Raw genomic sequence first — 18,041 nt, forward strand, 5'->3', positions numbered from 1 at the left:
CCTCTCTATCTATATTGTGCCTATACATTGTGCAATACAACAAAATGCATATAAAACTGTTTCCTAGATTGGAAGTCAATTTCATGAATCAGAAAGCAAAGACTCCAACAAGATATCATCCAAGATCGACTACCAATGAAGGAAACAATTGAGAATGTGCAGGATTAATAAGGAAAATGAGTGCTAATAAAAATTAGCAATTTCCTCATAGCAAATAATGAATGCAAAGAGCACAGAAGTACAGAAGTATTAATCAAGGAAGCAAAGCACAAAGAATTAAAATCTGGACCCTGGCTTTGCTCATATTAAAATCCATGGTAATAATATTCTCATTCACTTTGTTATTTGAAAAATATTGTTATTCAAATGAAATCAGCATCTACAATGCAAGCTACTGGAATTCTATAGAATTTCCAAGTATTTATTCCCCAGTAAAACAAAGGCTTCAAATATTAAGCCACATATATGATCATATAAGAATTTTCATAATCTAATTGTGTATCTTGTAGGACTGTTTACTGCACTGTTCTTTGTTAATATTTTTTCTAACCTACTTGTAAGAAAGATTATAGCTGATTGTTCTAGCATCTCCTTTGGGAGTTTATGAAGTTAAGTATTTCTAACAATTTCTCTTATACTTCTATCAAGCACAAGCTTTTCACTCCTTATCTTTGAACCATTGTTCTCACATCCTCTAAGATACTGAATAATTCATTGTGATAAACATTATAGCTTTAAAAAAAGACTCAAAAAATAGCTGCTAATAAATACTGGAATGACGGATAAGGCAAGAATAGGAGTAAGAATTAAATTTAACTGCATCCTACCATGTATCCCTGAAAAAATATGGCAGAAATTGACCCAATATATAATTTCTGCCACAAAACCCCTGTGATTCTAGTATTTAAAGTAATTGTGCTTAGAGAAAGAAAAAATATTCGTATCCTATTTCCCTATGCTCTGACTTTTCAAGAAGAAAATAAAAAGCAGTGGGTAATAGGAATATTTACCATTTGGTAATAATGCCCTGAGTAGCTCATAAAATCCAGTATTCAGTCAGATGCAGACACGGAGGTTTGTGATGTCTTCTCTCTAACTATAATAGTGTGACTTTTCTACTTTTCCGAATACACAGATTACAAATCTTATAGTAAGGTTTGGTTACACAGGATGGCTTTAGCAGCTTTAGAAGTTGATATATCAAATTGGGGAAGTCTGACTCCATCTACCTTTTCATTTTCCTCTGCTTCTGGACATGGGATCCTGCTGTCTGGAACTCACCGGACTCCTCTATGAGTGATATACTCAGGATTCCTGCAGAAAACCAGCCACGCTGAGATATTGCATAATTTTCTGATAGGTTCATGAGTTCTCTCTCTTAGCAAAGAGCCCAAAGAACAGTAGAGATGGCACAAGTAATGAGGTAGGAGCATGCAGCAGAGGTAGCAGAAGTTGACAGAAGAGTTGAACAAGGAGGAGGGAGAGAATGAGACCTCCCTTTCTTCCTAATGGTAGATTTATAGATAATCTCTGCAGGCTTATATAATATATGCATTCAGTATGCATTTCACCAAATGCATATAATTCTGCTTTCCATATTCTCTGCTGATTCAAAGAAAAAAGGCTGGGGGAAAAAAAAAAAAAAAAAAAGGAAAAAACCACACACAGAAACACTTTATCAAGATAGAGATCTTAAAATGGAAGGATTTAGCCGGAATGCATTATTTAATTTATAAAATAAAAAAAATAAAAAGGCTCTAAAATTTGGACTTTTATTTTATCTCTGTATAAATAAACATTAAACTGGGAGTATCATGATTCATTGGATCTTTTGGTCTAACTTCCATTGATCATGGTCATTTCCATCTATTGGGTTTTCCCCATCCTAAGCTTAGTCATTTGTAGCTGGCAATGGCTGTCTGATTAAACTCTATCAGCAAAGCTGGTTGTGTCTCCTTCCTGAAAAAACCCCAAAATTTGAAGGGAAAAAAAAAAAAATTCTATTTCAAGTTAGTATTTATCTGACCTAGCTTGTAGCCATTTATTCTTATGTTGCCTTTCTCCACTAGATTATGTATTTCACCAAGTATTGAGCATTTTTTACTCCTTCAGGTACTTACACACTAAGCAGGTACTTAGCAATCTTTTTAGCTAAACAACACAAATTAACCTTTTGAAACCTTTTTAAATGCTCCAAATCTCAGTGTGGATTTCTGGATAGCAATGACAGCCAGATGCTCTGCAGAACGCTGCCTCCAGGACATTTTAGGCACAGCCACACGGCATTTAGTTTTGTCAGCCTTTCATTTTGTGTGGTGTTTGTTTTTTTTTTTTTTTTAAACGTATCTTTAACCTCGTTTATTAACCTCTCACATTTCCAATTCATGTTGATTGTTCTTCCATGGATGGGTTATTGGCGGTTTATTTATTTATTTCTAATTATTGCTTTCGTCTGATCTATGCAGAACAGCAAAAGCACAATACAAGCTGCTATTAGAACCATCCCTTTCTGTGTCACTGCCAGGAGAATTCATACTATCGAACTATACCTAATCCTAAAAAGCATTGTAAAAATATCTGAGAAGTCCAATGACATCCCCAGCCCATATTATCAGGGCACTGCTGCATAAACATTTACACCAGTGGCATTCCAACTGATGTTGGCAAATACTAATGGTAAGAAACTCTCCTTGCTATGTCACAGTTGCAGTGAAAGGGCTTGGATTGCTGGAAACACTGCTGGCTTTGGCAGGACACTGCTGAAGCAGAGCTCAGTGTCGACTCATACAACACTCTGCCATGCCACGTTGCCAGGGAAACAGCAGAAGAGAAGAACATAAGGTTGTTGAACTGAAGGGGTTCTTAAAAAAAAAAAAAAAAAAAAAAAGAAATAAAGGTAGCATATGTATGACATACAATCATATTGTTCAGTAACATTAGTTTAGTCATAAGCTTTCTCCCCAGAACTGGTGGACTGAAGGATTCTTGCTTCTAAAGAAGGGGCTTCTGTTACATGGATTGTTATGCTAAATTATGTTAAACCATTATCAATATTTTATTTCTACTGATGATAAATGTTTGGGGGTTGGTTCCTATTTGTAAAAAATAGGAAAAATAGGACCAATCAGTAAATAACGGGGAAAAGTACAGAGACAATGACTGCACTGTTTATTTTGAAAGCAATTTTTTCAATCAGTTTAATAATGTAAAGAAAGGACAGTATCAAAATTAAATATCTAAAAAAGAAGTGACAGGAGTTACAGAACTGAATTAATTGAAGTAGAAGAGTTATTCATCGTCTGCTAATTTTGAAGTATAATCAGGGGACACTGTCATTGGTTGACAGGTTCAAACTTTAACTAAGCCTATTAATAGCTTTAAAAATGCATTTTGATACTCAAAAATATATCCCAAGAATCAGGCTTAAGTATTCAGTCTTGGCAGCACACAGTCAAAAAAAAGATAAAAGAAAATCCATGTCACATCACACGTGTCTCATCCATTACTTCTCATAACAAAAACAAAGAACCACAAAGGAAAAAACCCAAACAAAAAAAAAAAAAAAAACCCCAACACTGCCACCACAGCCATCCAAGGCAAAGATCCATCTTACCCAAAATCCCATGTCTTACACTTGCTAATAACAGATAATTTGGGGAGGGGAAGAAAATTAAGATCTGGGGAAACACAAATACTTCCCTGGTATTTTATCCCTGCTTCTCAAGATCTGAACTCAGAACTTCCAAGACAAAAGCACCATCTTAACATTTAATAGGTCTTCGTGTATTTTCCTTTATACATTTTTCTATTTCATCCTAAACTTGTTCCGAGTATTGGCGCCACAATATACTCAGGCAAAAAGCTCTGTAATTTCACTCTACATTGTGTAGTGCTGCGCTGCCTTTACCTTGTGCAGAACACTTAGCTACTAATATCATTCGATATCCTTGGTTCTTAGAGAGACAATAGCTAATGATTAGAAATCAATTTTCTGTATGCCAGGGGAAAAAGTCCCCATCTATTAAGAGTTATTTTTATTGAAAATATTCTGTACTTTAGGTCATGCTTGCTCTAGTTCTAATATATTTTCCTCATAATGGGAGAATAATTTAGATAGCATCCTAAAAACAGACATGCTTTGCATTTTATACTGATTTTTTCCGTAGTGCTTTCCTAACATTGCTTGCTTTTTTGACCACTATTGAACATCAAATTGATATTTTCATACATCAAGCTGTTACAACTCCAAAATCTCTTTCTGTTATGTGCACTATATGAGTCAACAAGATACTGAAATGTCTAACAGTATCTTTAAAGAAATTAAAGTCTCTGTAAAAGCCTTGTCACACTGCCAGAGAAATGGCAGTTACCTAAGTTTTCAGTATTAGATGCCATTATTTTTAGTTTAAAAAAACCTGCTGGAATAGCAACACTGTAATGCAAGCATAAAATTATTTTTACTTGTACGTGATTTGTCTTCCTAGCACCTGACTTCTGCTCAAAAGAACCTACTCTTGAAAAATCCACGTAGAAATACCACATATATCAAACAAAAAAGGTGATGATGCCATAAGAAATGTAAGGAACCTTGAGTTTACACAAACAAAAGCACTCACGCTACAAACAAAAGTTTGACTAACACTAGTCATGGCATTAATCTGGCTTAATTGCAGTACTGTCTGCAATGGGAATGATTATGCAAGTGGCTTAAATACATGTCAAGAATTGCAAGGTGAGGCAGGTCTTTGTAAACATGCCTTCTGAAAACGTATGCTGTGATATATTCTGGGTTATTTGGTTAGAGTACTCCATGCTCTTATTTGTATTTAACTGTGAAAACATTGCTCTTTCTACTGTGCCTTGTTATATCAAAACCTAACATATGCCTTCTTACATTTGAAAGATGAGTTCATAATATTATGAGATTGTGTTTTGATGGCTTATTTGCTTGAGCAAGTTCTTATCACTTTGTGGCATCATCTGAACATACAAAAATGTGAATACATTGTAATATTTGATAAACCATCTGTCATCTCTCTTGAAGAATCAAAACTTTATATTGTATATAATACAGTTCAGGTGATAGGACTTGAAATTAGAAGAGACACTAATTTAGTTAACTTAAGCAAAATGAGGTTCAAGTTGGGATGAGGTAAGAGTTTGGCATCCACAGGACATTTTCAATGCAAAAGACAACAAAAAAGTTGTACTTGAAAAGGCTTTGGTCTAGACTGAGGGCCACTGCAAACAACCCCGTGAGAACATTATTAGGTATGTTTCAGTTGTCAAATATTTGTATTTGCAAAACTTCACAGCTTAAAAAACCCCACCACCTTTCAAGCATGTAATACTACCTTTTTTTTTTTTTTAAGTTTTAAGGTTTCTGTCAGGGGACTAGAATGTCCTCCTTTTACTAATACTGCCCAATTCACATAAAATATTCTAATAATATAGCCACCAAGTGTTTGCTTTGTGGTTTGATTTTTTTTTAACATTCGTGTTTATAAAATTATTGAACTAGTGTCATTTCTACGAAAAGCAGATGTGTACAAGCTTTACTTGGTTCCTCCTGCACCATGTGATTCTGTTGCAAATACTGACCTCAGGAATTCTCATTTATACATTCATGTTTAACTCATTTCATTATTTACTTTATTATTATATCTTTGAAGAATCTTTCTAATGGTCTAGAACCCTGTTGCATGTACAGACTATAAAAGAAAATGGAAAACTATCCATTAGGATGTATAGCAGGTATGAAACACAAAACTGAGTGCATACAGATAGATGAGGACACTGGCAAAGAAACTGCAAGACTCCTTTTCAGGGTGAGAGACAGGAGTACTAACATGAGAGAGTACAGATGATTTAACGTTCTCTAGCACACATTAAAGACAAATTTAAATAATGATGAGACACTTAGGGATTAACAGAAAACTCCTCCTAAGTGCAGGATGCAACATGTCAGGTGGAAAAAAAAAAAATCATTACTTGGTAATTTCACATTATCAAAGGCCAGAGATGACATCTTAACATGTAATAAGAGATAGAACGGGTCAATCAGCTGCTAAGGACCCTAAAAATGAAGACAAGTAATTTATTTGGTATAACAGAGATGAAATCAGGATGGGGATATAAAAACTTAAGGCAGCCTTCTCAGAGTGCTGGTCAGGAATAATAATCTTGTAATAAATCAATAGCATTCCAAAGGTATTGTACAAACCAGTTTTGCAACTGTGTCAAAAGAAGAGGCAGCTGATGCCTAGATGAGTCATATTAGCTATGTGCATGGAAAGATAAAGCTGTATTTATTACATGTTAGGTAGAAAAAAAATGCGTAAGACATTGTGGAAATGAAAACAGGCCCAGATCACATTTGCAGATAACCCTAGATAAGCAGGAAAAGTACTGTCATAGAGAGTAACAGACGCAAACACACAAGGTGGAGAGAAAAAAAAAAAAAAGTGAAGAATTACAGTTTTCACCATCTTGCTCTTTAGTAAACAGCTAAGTGTCACATACTTTGAACAGACAAGTCAAAATATTGGTTTGGCCAGACTTACAAACTGCTAACTCAGGTGAGTTAACTCTGTTAACTCTGCAAGTGATGTTACCCAGAATAAAGCGTAGCAGGAGAATGACAAAAGCCCCATAAAATTTTTGTCTTTACCTTCTCTCATTTGTTTCCAGGCAATATAAAATTTAACTTAATTTGTCTCTTAATAACACACCAAGGAAAAGTTGTCCAGGCAACTGGTATTTGGGGTGGTATTTTTGTTCTCCCTTCTGCACATTGGTCTCACTATAATATTCTCGCCCTGAACAGGCTTCACAAGTTAGCTCTATTCAGGACTGACTATTAATATATATGCGATAAAGTATACCAACAAAAACAGTGCTGACAAGGATCATTGCAAATATCCTGTCTTTGCAAAAACCTTTTAAGAGAGAATTCCATATTCGTAGAATAGCCTCAAACATATGGAGACAATGGCAGCACGACAGAAAGATCTAGACAAACCCGACCATGCTACTAAAAATTAGGTAACGACCTTTTCTTTTTCTTTCTTAAAATAAATTTCTCTGGTCTGATATTTCTCCTGACCTAGCACAATTGCTTCTCAAACTTGTCACTTAGCTGCCTTCTAAAAAGAAAAATCTTTGTAAAAGATTTAGTAGTCACAATGCATATTTCATTTGCAGTAAAATTCAAGTATTTGTGAAACGTTTTATTAAAAGTTAGCTATGGGGAATGTTCTTGACCATAAGGTCTTTTTCCCTTGAAGAATCATAGAAAGTGCACACAAAAGGAATTCAACCATACAAGGTAAGCTTGTAAAACAAAGGGAATATTTTTGGAAACTATTTTGTAGTCTTGGTACATACCTAAGTATAATTGCTTCTCAAACTTATCACTTGACTTCCCTTCTAATAGGAAAAATCTTTGTAAAGAAACTGTATTAGCAACTAAAAATACTGACAAAGGAATTAAAAGTACAAATGAATTGAAATAATTTCATATCACTGTACCAGTAAAAGAGACTGTATAAAGTGATACCCCTTTCCTATGTACGTAGGATACTAAGGGAATAGTTTTACCTGTTTTCTTCGGTGATGTTCTAGTCTTATGCTGGGTTGGAGGGAAGGAGTTGGTTGCAGAACAGAAAACTTGAACAGACAAGACTTTACTGAGAGGTACGGCAGTAAAAACAAACCAGCACACAAAAAGCCAAGAGTGAGATTTCTGAGAAGTATTGCTCTATGGGTTTTGTCTGATATTTATTTCTTTTTGGCTTGTGGATTTTTCATACGGCTTGGAAGGAAATATTAGCATCTTCCTCCAACTCTACCTGAGTGACTGCTGTCAGCTTCCAATACAAACTCTGGAAAATATGTCAGAAGTATCACCTGTGTAATTTCTTTCTTGGACCACTTCCATCTCATGAAGTTTCCCCACCTCAATTACAATCAGCTCCCATCACCACCTTGTGGAATCCCCTAGGTTACTTGACAATATTTTAATCTGTACTGTGATTCTATGATAAGTGATACTGTATAAAAAGCAGACTGGATAGAAGGCACTGGAGTTGTTTCAGGTACTGATAGAGTTCATCTTGCCTCAGGAATCTGGTGAACAGCATGTGTTGTAGAAAACACGCATAATTTTGGGGAGGCTTTCACATTTAGCCATTAAAGCCACTACAGTTATTCCAATCATTGTCAAAACCATGACCATGTATTTGGAATCTTTAAAGAGGACAGCAGCTCTCAATAAACAATTTTTAATGAAAAAAAAAAAAAAATCAGGGATGCAACTACGTTGACATTTCACAAGTCCAGTACAAAATAAACAACAGTGAAGAAGGTGACAGTTGGCCTCTTCTCCAGGACAGGGGAGTGGAGCTTTTCAGGGTAGAGAGAATTCACAACAGACATCTGCACTGTGACAGACATTTGATGCAGAGCTTCAGTACTCCTTCCCACTGAGTCTGTTTGTGGGCAGAGTTCCCTTTCTCTCAACTTGTTCCCCCACATTTTAGAGAAGTCTCTATTAGTTGGTAATCAGTTGCGAGCGTCTCAGGGATTCCTTGAAATTATTGTTTTAGGGCAAAAAGGGAAAAGGAAATGGACAGCTGTATATAAGGTGGTGTCACAGCCATCCAAGCATTAGAGGATGTCACACAGGTGATAGAGATCTTACACGTACAAATGCAGTATACTACATTTGGACTTCAGATTCTCAGTAGAGAAACTTTGAGACGTGTGTACTACACACAAATGGGAGTCTGTCTGATAAGGAACAACCGTTCAGGCTGATCAGTAATCCTCGTCCAGAGAGAACTGCCAAAACCAGATCATTAGACCTGGCTGAAAGGTCCTGTCTTTCTGTAAACTTACTGAGGTGCAGTTAAGATTTCAAACAGCATGTAAAATTTCTTGGAACAATTTCCTCCCCAACACCACTCACATAATGCACCTGCTGTAAAAGAACAAGGATTCGGGTGTTCTGGAGTACTCCAGGAACCAATACTGGTGAACAAGCTTTCTCAATGTACAACTGAAGATGTGCAAGGGAGTAAAAGAGAAATAGAAGCATTTTAAGGTTAACTTTCTGATTTTACAGTATAGATTTTAATTCTTTCTGAAAGGCAGCTGTTTTCAAACATAAATACAGCATGTTTAGGAACCTCTAGATGATAGACTCATTATGTGTTCCTACCCACAAACTCCCATCTCTTAAGCATCACATTTTACAAGTCTGTAAAAAAAAAAAAAAAAAAAAAAGTTCAAGTAAAACACCATAAAGCTTAACTCAGGCAAGCTGAATGTGATAGTAAACACACAATTGCATATGCCTAAGTGTTCATCTATTTTTCCACAGTTACTGTATTTGCATGCTGTGAAAATCAGAGGCTAATAACGTTAAAGGGAATTAAACAGGTATAGTTATTCATTGGACAAGGCAAATCAGCCATTTAAACAAAAACAGTCAAACAACATTCCATTGGCTTCTATTTCCCAAAAGTAATATTAAAAAAGAAATATGACCAGTAGAAAAAACTGTCCAAATAAAGGAATTGTAGCTTCTGGCTTTTTACTACAGATTGTGCCTGAGGGGAAGGAAATCACATTTGGGGCTGGGAACTCGGGGATTACTGCCTTGGGAGGGAAGTGAGGGAGAGAAAAAAGACCAAACGCTGGCAAAGGGGAAAGGAAGAGAAGGAAAGAGTGAGGAGCAGAAGGTACACTTACTGTTTGGTTATCTTCATACAGCTTCAAGTCATATCCACTCAGCTCCACACAGAAAATTATTGCTGTAACCCCCTCAAAACAGTGGATCCATTTTTTGCGTTCAGATCTCTGTCCACCCACGTCCACCATTTTGAAAGTCAGCTCTTTGAAGGTGAACTTATTTTCTACAATCCCTGTGGTCATGTCCCGAGAACGCAGAATATCTTCCACCGTAGGGATGTAGTCCAGTGCTGCAATCCTTTCGAGGTCATTTAAGTAGTATGCAGCATTATCCTCTAGGTGATACTCATTGGAACGGCAAAAACACTCTTGCACCCCAGGGTCTGCCCAGAGCCGTTTCATGACTCCCAGCAGCTCAGGGGTTATCTCGCCCTTGCTCTCAGCTGGCCCTGTCAGAGCAAAAAGCTGCACAGCATCGTACGCTCTGTCGGGATTGTGAAATTCTATCTTAAGGGTGGCTAGAGCCCGAATGATACGTGTGAGGGAGTCAATTGCATTATAGATAATCAAAGGTTTGTATTCCTTACAGGCCTCCAGGTTAAAGCCACCACTATGAATGATTTTCATCTGCTTTACTATAGTACTCTTCCCAGAATTGCTGGTACCCAGGAGAAGGAGCTTAATCTCTCTTCGTTGTCGCTGACTTTCAGAGCGCAGGTGGCGGTCAATCCTACGGGACCGCCGCGCTGCCTCTTTCTCCTCAGAGCTTTGCCGACATCCCATGGTATAGCAGGCAGTTACAGAAGGGAAAGGTTGGAGATTGTCTCGCTCTCTTTGTGCCACCGAAAAAAAACCTGTGGTGTCTTTCAGTTCTTGTGCCAGGTACACCTTGAACGTAAAAAGTCACTATCCAATACGTGATGGTCCAAGATGCCTGTACCACCTAATTCAGTCCCAGCCGTGGTGCAAACACATGTAGATATGCAACCACAGAAATAGTCTCTCCAGTAGATCTCATGGCACTCCCCTTTCCAGTGCATAAACAGTGGCACATTCCTGTTAATGAAGGGACACTTCCCTCTGCCACGGTTTGGCTAGATCCATCAAATACTCTTTTCTGTTCTGCATAATTATTTTGCTGCCTTCTGTCCAAAGGTAAAGAGGTGCACTTTCACCTCCTCTGCTCTAGCCCTTGTCTTTTAATTGTATTTTCTGGTTGCTGTGGTGATGCTGCCAGATAAAGCTGAAGCTCTTTTCAATGGTGCTGCACTTGTTTTGTTTCTCTTCTCCCACTTCTTCAGCTGATCCGGTTCAGCTCTGTAAATCTGTGCTTTCCACCTGCCAAACAACGAGAAAAGAAATGAATGAAATGAGAGACTTCACTTCCTTGCTGCAAACCACTCACTTTCTCCTCCTCTTCTAGACTTCTAAACCTTTTATTATCCAAACAGAAAATGCAGACGGAAAAATATGTAAAGAAAAGCAAAAATCTAAAACCCTAGCAAAAACGCAGGGACAGCTGAAGCTTGCAGACTTAAGAAAATGTGGTTTCTGAACAATAGTAAATCAAATCTCCCTTTCAGCCTTCTGTGTTTTATTATCTAAACCTACATGAAAACAAATAGTACTGAGCTGTGCTCCAGTTTCTCTCTCAGCAAGAGCTTACGGCAGTGCTTTTCCTGCAGTCCTCTTCTGGCTGGTTTTCCTGAAGTAGAAAACTAAACAGAATTGCAACTACTTTTCCCAATGTTTCTGTTTATATCAATGTCTTATACTCAGATGTCCTCCTGAGTTTTCTTTCATCTTTTCTGTTTGCACTGAACATTTGGATAACTAAATTAGGAAGCAAAAGGAGATGATTAATTTTGCTTCATCATTTGGTAAAAGGCAGAGTTACTGATCTTTGCAGAATACAGTAACAGATCTGCTTTCCCCGTGGAGAACAGTACTGTTAAACATACTACCTGCATCCTGCTTATTCGGTAAAGTGATGCACTACTACAACAAACCTTGTAAGCTTCTTCCTATATCCAAGTTAAGTGTTGTTAACCCTCCTGCCTTCCACTTTTAATACAGGGAACTTTGAGATGCAGCACAAGTGAACAGTGACTACAAGGTGAATGTTTCATACAAAAAGCACAGGAAATGCCACCCCAAGCAAGTGCTGACAGCTTTTCAGTGACTGTTAGAGCAATTATTCTTTCCCAAATTAGGGGTTAAGCCTACCAGTTGGAACTCTGCAGAAGGCAACAGCAGGAAGCAGTTACCTCTCACAGAGGGAAAACACATTACTAAGAGCTGATTGGTGACAACTTGCCTCTTTTCTAGGAAGGGCTTGTTGCTCCCATTAAGCTCTGAGCACAGTGGGCAGCAGAATCAGGGATGTCATGGCTTCCTCATCATACGCTTGGCCTCAGCCCATTTTGGCACCTTTCTTGCTCTCCATTTACTTGTGTCAAGAGGGTCTTCAATGAGTGTTTTTGCAAACTAAACTACATGCCACTGAGATACTCTCAGAAGTAGGCTTAAGAAAAATTTCAGAACCTACAAAAGGTATTAATACTTTGCTTTCTGTCTTTCCTAAGAATCACAGCAGAAATTTTAGTGAACAAAAGATACTTCAGCACTCCAAAATAGTAAACTGTAATTAAGTATTTGAAATGGAGCACTAGATTTACCAATATTTACTTTTATTTTTTCCTTCCCCATATCACAGGACAAGATTCACTTACATGTATGTACAGCAGGATGGGGTGGGTCTCATTCCTACTTGGCCATACTGCTCTGGTTGAAAAATATGAACTTACATGACTTCTATTTTAATGTGTAACGTGTATTTATTAAAGCATATACATTTAACAGTACCTGTTTTGTAAGATACTGTTTCATTGTTGAGAATTTTCACTCTTGGTTTTTTGTCTTGCCAAAAATCATTAGCAGCCAAGGATTTCAGCAAGATCTTGCTTTACCCTCCCAATAGCTGTCACTATAGTAGAAATCAATCACATCAAATAATAGTTTTAGCTAACCTTTAAATACTGTTAATTGAGATACAGCACAGCATAAAAACTTCAAGGCAGGGGCTTCACAGATACGGATAAGGACAATTGTATCAGTTTCATTACTGAAGAAGGGTTATATGGTTAAAATAAAGAATAAAGCTCTGGTTTTTTAGTTTCTTAGCATCTCACATTTACATAGAAAAACATTCTTAGAACATTTATTTGGGAGGGTAGAAAAGGTGAATTAAATTATATATCTAGGATTTCATTCCTCAGGTGGTAGAAACAAGTGTAATGATCTGAGAGTCTTCTGTTTAGCAAGAGGTATTACCTCTGTTATTTGTACATCCTTTGTCACAGTGGCCTATCCTAATCTTGGTTTCTGTATTATGTATAGCTTTCTCTCTGAACCTGTTTAAAGTCACTTACAGATCTGTTCTAATTTCTGATGGGCAGACAAGTGGAAAGGTAGGGTCTGTGTGTCTGCTTTCAGCTCCACGTCCCCACTGGTACGTGTCTCAGGGATCTACAGTTCTGTAACAGCATCCTGGCATTAGGCAGCTTCTTGCAACACACTCGATCCCTTTTGAGCAGTTTCCAACACATAAATGTGAGGGTATCTGGGAACGTGAATTCCCAAAACATTATTAACACACACATTTTAAGAACAGCAGCTTTTACCCAGTTCTGAGAATCTGCACAGTATTTCATCTTCCTCCTTCTTCCTTGCTCAATTTAAACCTGCCTTCTCTCTACGTTCTTTTGATTTCCATGCTCTAACACCTGCCTGTACATTCATCCCAAATTCACATGCATGAATTTAATTAATTAGAACAGGACTTCTGCAGTAACCAAATCAAAAAACTAATAATGACAATATTACTCTCAGTTGTTCTAAACAAGTTGTCCAGTCAGTCCATCAAGCCACCTCTCCATGACAGTTCACAGCTGTCATCTTTTCCTGTATGGACCACAGTGTATGAGCAGGCTTACACATTTTTGGGTACCTTAAAGATGTCTGAATCCTCTGCACCAAATGCACTGTGTATTGCTATTACCTGGTCTAAAATTCTACAAAAGAGTCTTAATATCAGCTATATTTATCTTAATTCCCTTTGCATGTCGGGACATTTGCACATGAAGAACAGTTTAATCAGCAGAAAATTAAAATAATATCATATACATTAATAGAATGGTAATTAGCACAGATTCACTTACTCTAATCCAAAGATGTGGAAAGGAAAGCAGGCTGTTTGACATGCTCTTCTGTCCATACTTTTATAGCCAATAAAACCAGTCATTATTGTTGGTTTCATATCTCGACTTGTTCCTTGCCCCTGCCCATCACTTCTGTCCTGCTCAAACTGATCTGTGTGTTTGCAATCAGAAACACTCATCCCTTTTCTCAGTATGTTCCCAGGTACCCAGGACAGGGAGGATGGAGAATGACACTACAACAACACAACTCAATTGTGAAAAATTCCCTAAGGAAAGATTCAAGTATTGTCTCTTCTTGTATTAGCTACTGGCACGTTATCATGGAATGCAGAGTTCCAGAATCTGCTTTGAAAGATCTTTTCCCCCAAGATTTTACTGCAAGGAACTGGCTCCTAGGCCAAGAATAAAACCAATGCACACAGAGCTTTGGGAGCCTAATCTTATTCATCTCTTCACAGTATTTCCATCCTAGTAGCCACATGATGCATATGGTTTTCCCCCAGTAGTACCTAATTTAAGGAAGTAAAGTGAAGTTCAAAAGGTTACAGCAAACTTTCCACAGCAGTTTTAGCTATAGTTGCCAGCAATCTTGTTTAATTTAGGACTGATATTCTACTCCATATTACAAAACATATAGTACCAGACAAAGAAAACAAAACCTTACCCAAGCTATACTTTCCCACCTTATTGGTTCCAATTGCTTCTTCTATCTCTTAACTTATCCAAAAGTTTAAAGGTAGTGGACCTGCCTGTTTGAGCATTTACCCACATAATTGCAAATACAAGCAAATCTAGCAAGAAGTAGCACAACACACATTTAAGACAAATGTAAGCTAGCCAACTGTAATCAGATTCTAGTGATTATACACATCCACTGAGGATTCCAGTACTTTAACAAACCTTTCTTTTTCCCCCAGGTTTTAACTTTGAATCACTTCTTATACTAATAACGAAAGAGAAAAAGACATGAGGGAGTATGATATATCAGGAAATACCCAAGGTAGTTCACTAGTCAAGCATTCTACTAAGCAAGCAGTTTGGTTTTGGTTTGGTTTGTGGTGTTTTTTTAAAAAAAATTTTAATTTTTTTTTTTAAATTTTGTAATAAAGCAACAAACGAATCGCGGTGACCACTCCGTGCTTTGTAAGCACCTCAGGTGATTACAGTAGTGTAGCTTATGCCTTCATTAGAGTAGCTGTTTAGCTTTTATCATCAGTGTTACTGTAATTATTACATGGGTGATTCATGAGCTAAGACTCACATACCACAAGGCTGCTGTTTCAGGGTCTTACAGTGCTTAAGGAGACAAGTTTGTTACATTAAAAAAAGATAGTAAACATCAAGTTTGGTCATGAATATAGTGGCAAATTTCATATCACTCATTCAGCTTTATTGCACACGATATCTTATAAGGAATTTTGGTAGTAACCATATGAAAAGAAAGTTAGAGGGATTTGAAACAGGGTAACAATGTAGGCTTGTAAAAGGAGCTTTCTCTTCCTGTGCATAAAAGGCCATATAAGGGAGCAAAACCAAGCCCGTTTTAGACTGTTCCAGTGACAGGTACAAGCTAATTGGAGGTCAAAAATCAGAATCTTTGTAGTAAGCACCTGAGAGCCTGGATGCAAACATCCTGAAGACAAGAAATTTGTTTAATGTGATAGGGAGAAGGAGCCAGTGAAGATTCAAAGATTGAAGCTCAAGGCCAAGCAAGAAGCAAGGAGAAAAATGCTCCAGTAAATGGGAACCATGGAAACAATAGACAAGTTTTATCTGTGACGATGAATAAGAAAGTGTCTTTGAGACTCTGTACAGAAATAAATTCACAGTAGTTCTGCTTGTGTATTTTATGGGAAAGAACCAGAGGAGAAGCAAAAATTAAGGCAAAGAATGAGAGAGTAAAGTCACAGAAGCTGGGTAAAATTTCTAAGGTGAACTGAAAGGCAACCAAGAAACTTCTGCATCCATGAAAAGAAGAAAGAAGAGATAGTGGCAGAGGAATGAATGATGAGCTGAGAAGAGCAGATGTGCACATCTTTCTATATCATGTTGGATAAATCAGCAGAACTCTATATAGAGAAGGAAAAAGGCCAGTGGAAAAGGATTCACTCAGAAGTTGTAAAGATGGGTCTGCACATATGGAATTTAATTACATTAAGAAGGAGGGGGAAAAAAAAATATATATATATAAAATAAATCCATGGTCAAAAAAGTCAGGTGGGTCATCAGATTTCTACCAGAATGGCTTTGCTAGAGAAAAGACATTGGTGAAAGCCAACAGGGCTGACAGTTGGCAAGACAGGCTTTGCAATGAGAGGCACAGTGTAAAGTTTTGGGAAGAGGAAAGCAAAATATGGGAGATGGTTTCAGTAGAGGTAATCAACTCTGAATTCACAGAAAGGCTGTGAGAGAGCATGGGAAGAGTGGACTGGCAATGTGATAGTTAAAATTGGGAACTAAGCAACAGAAAATGAGTAATGTTTCACAGAGAACAAATCAAAAGAACCTTGGTGAATGGAAAAACTGACATAGGTTGAATGAGTATGCAGGAGCAGCAAGCTATCAACATAAGTCAAAAAAAGAATATAGGAGAGTCGTGAAGAGAGAACAGCATTAAGGGTGTTCAGAGACAATAGCTCAAAGAAAGCAAGAGAGGAAAGAGCAACATGATGCAGGAAGAGCATCATAGAACTGGTCAAAATGGAAAAGAGTAGAAGAGGAAAGCAGGACTGTGAAAGAATAAAGCCATTAATTCTCTTGATGGTCTAATTTAGCGAAGGACAAAGAAAATCTGACAAACCTGCTGTAGTTATCAGCTGTAAAACAAAGCATAAAAGTGGATTTAAATGCTGTTCTGAATACAACAGGAGAAAGAAAGGAAGAAACAGTGTGAATATCAGCTTAAGAGGCAGGGCTGTTATCAGGGATGAATTTGGTAGCTAGGGTAGAGAGCAATTTCCAGCCTTGGGCCACATATAAAATTAATCATATGAACTATGTCAGAAGGTATCTACATCAGAACTGTGAATTTCCTAGGTTCCATCTTAACAACTCAAGCTAAACATGGCTTTGTCCACAGGAGGAGAGATGGGGAGTGGAAGAAGTATTAGATCGCAGCCTAGTTGCGGGGGGGGGAAAAAAAAAATCCCAAGAGGCTAAACAGAATCCACAGTGTTCTCTGAAGTGTGACTCATGGAGAGGACTTGTACGCTACCAAGCACAGATTACAGCTGCAGCCTACGCCTGGGCCCATTCTGCTTCTCTTTTGAAATTCAGAAGCTTTGACAGCCTTACAGTCGGGCTGCATGCAAGAGCTTCAGCAGGTACATCTCGGACAGCTGAGCCATTATCGCAGTCACTCTCTAATTCAAATTATTATTTTTTTTTAATAAGCTTAATATGAAGTTGTCCATGTTCTGATTTTGATATGAAATTGCTTTGGGCCCAATCCAAAAACCAGAGCTACTTCACAACACGTAACTCCACAACCAGAAACATTTAAGTACAGCATTGTACCGCAGCTAATTAGCTCCTGGTTTCAAAAGCTAAGCTAATACTTTTTTTTACAATATTCTGCAATCTAGATGAAGTTCTGTACAGACCTACATAAAGTTAGCTCTTTTTCACTCACAATAAAGCAAAAAGGCCTTTGGTATCCTGATGCATCAACTTCTTTAGCTATCATTTTCACTTTGCCAACAACCCTCCTCTAAAAAACAACCAACCAACCATCCACCCACAAACAAAAACCAAAACACAAATTGCTGCTCCCATTAAGAACCTCACATCCTTGTCCAGGCTTAGCAGCTGCTGGGATTTTGTGCAGCCCCTCCGTTCAGGGCTGCTCACCTTCCCCACCCCGCTGCCCTTCCTGCGCTTACACACCCACCACCACCAGCCAGAGGAATCCGAGTGGCTTTGTGCGGGCTTTAACCAGCAGGATTAGAACAAGCTTGCTGTGTTAAACATATATCAAACATTAGAGAACACCGCCGTGGTTAATTACTTTCATCAGACTTTAAAAATGTCTTTTTTAATACATAAGCAAGTTGGTTGCGGATGAAGTGAGAGAAGGTGCAGGTTTAACTATCTGGACAGACCGAAGGCCTAATTTTTCCAGAGAAAGCA

General features: G+C 37.7%; 2 protein-coding genes across 2 annotated transcripts in view; one reads left to right on the top strand and one right to left on the bottom strand.

Annotated features, from left to right (window-relative positions):
* GNAZ (G protein subunit alpha z) overlaps positions 1-10,524 on the bottom strand; it is a 29,547-nt gene extending 19,023 nt beyond the window's left edge. The window contains exon 1 of the mRNA XM_065646290.1: positions 9,754-10,524. Coding sequence (XP_065502362.1) covers positions 9,754-10,476 — 723 coding nt within the window. The 5' untranslated portion in view covers positions 10,477-10,524. The remainder of the gene's footprint in view (positions 1-9,753) is intronic.
* Positions 1-18,041, top strand: part of RSPH14 (radial spoke head 14 homolog) — a 76,386-nt gene that overhangs the window by 28,526 nt on the left and 29,819 nt on the right. The window lies entirely within an intron of this gene.

The sequence above is a fragment of the Caloenas nicobarica genome, chromosome 16, assembly GCF_036013445.1.
Source record: "Caloenas nicobarica isolate bCalNic1 chromosome 16, bCalNic1.hap1, whole genome shotgun sequence".
Lineage (NCBI taxonomy): Eukaryota > Metazoa > Chordata > Aves > Columbiformes > Columbidae > Caloenas > Caloenas nicobarica.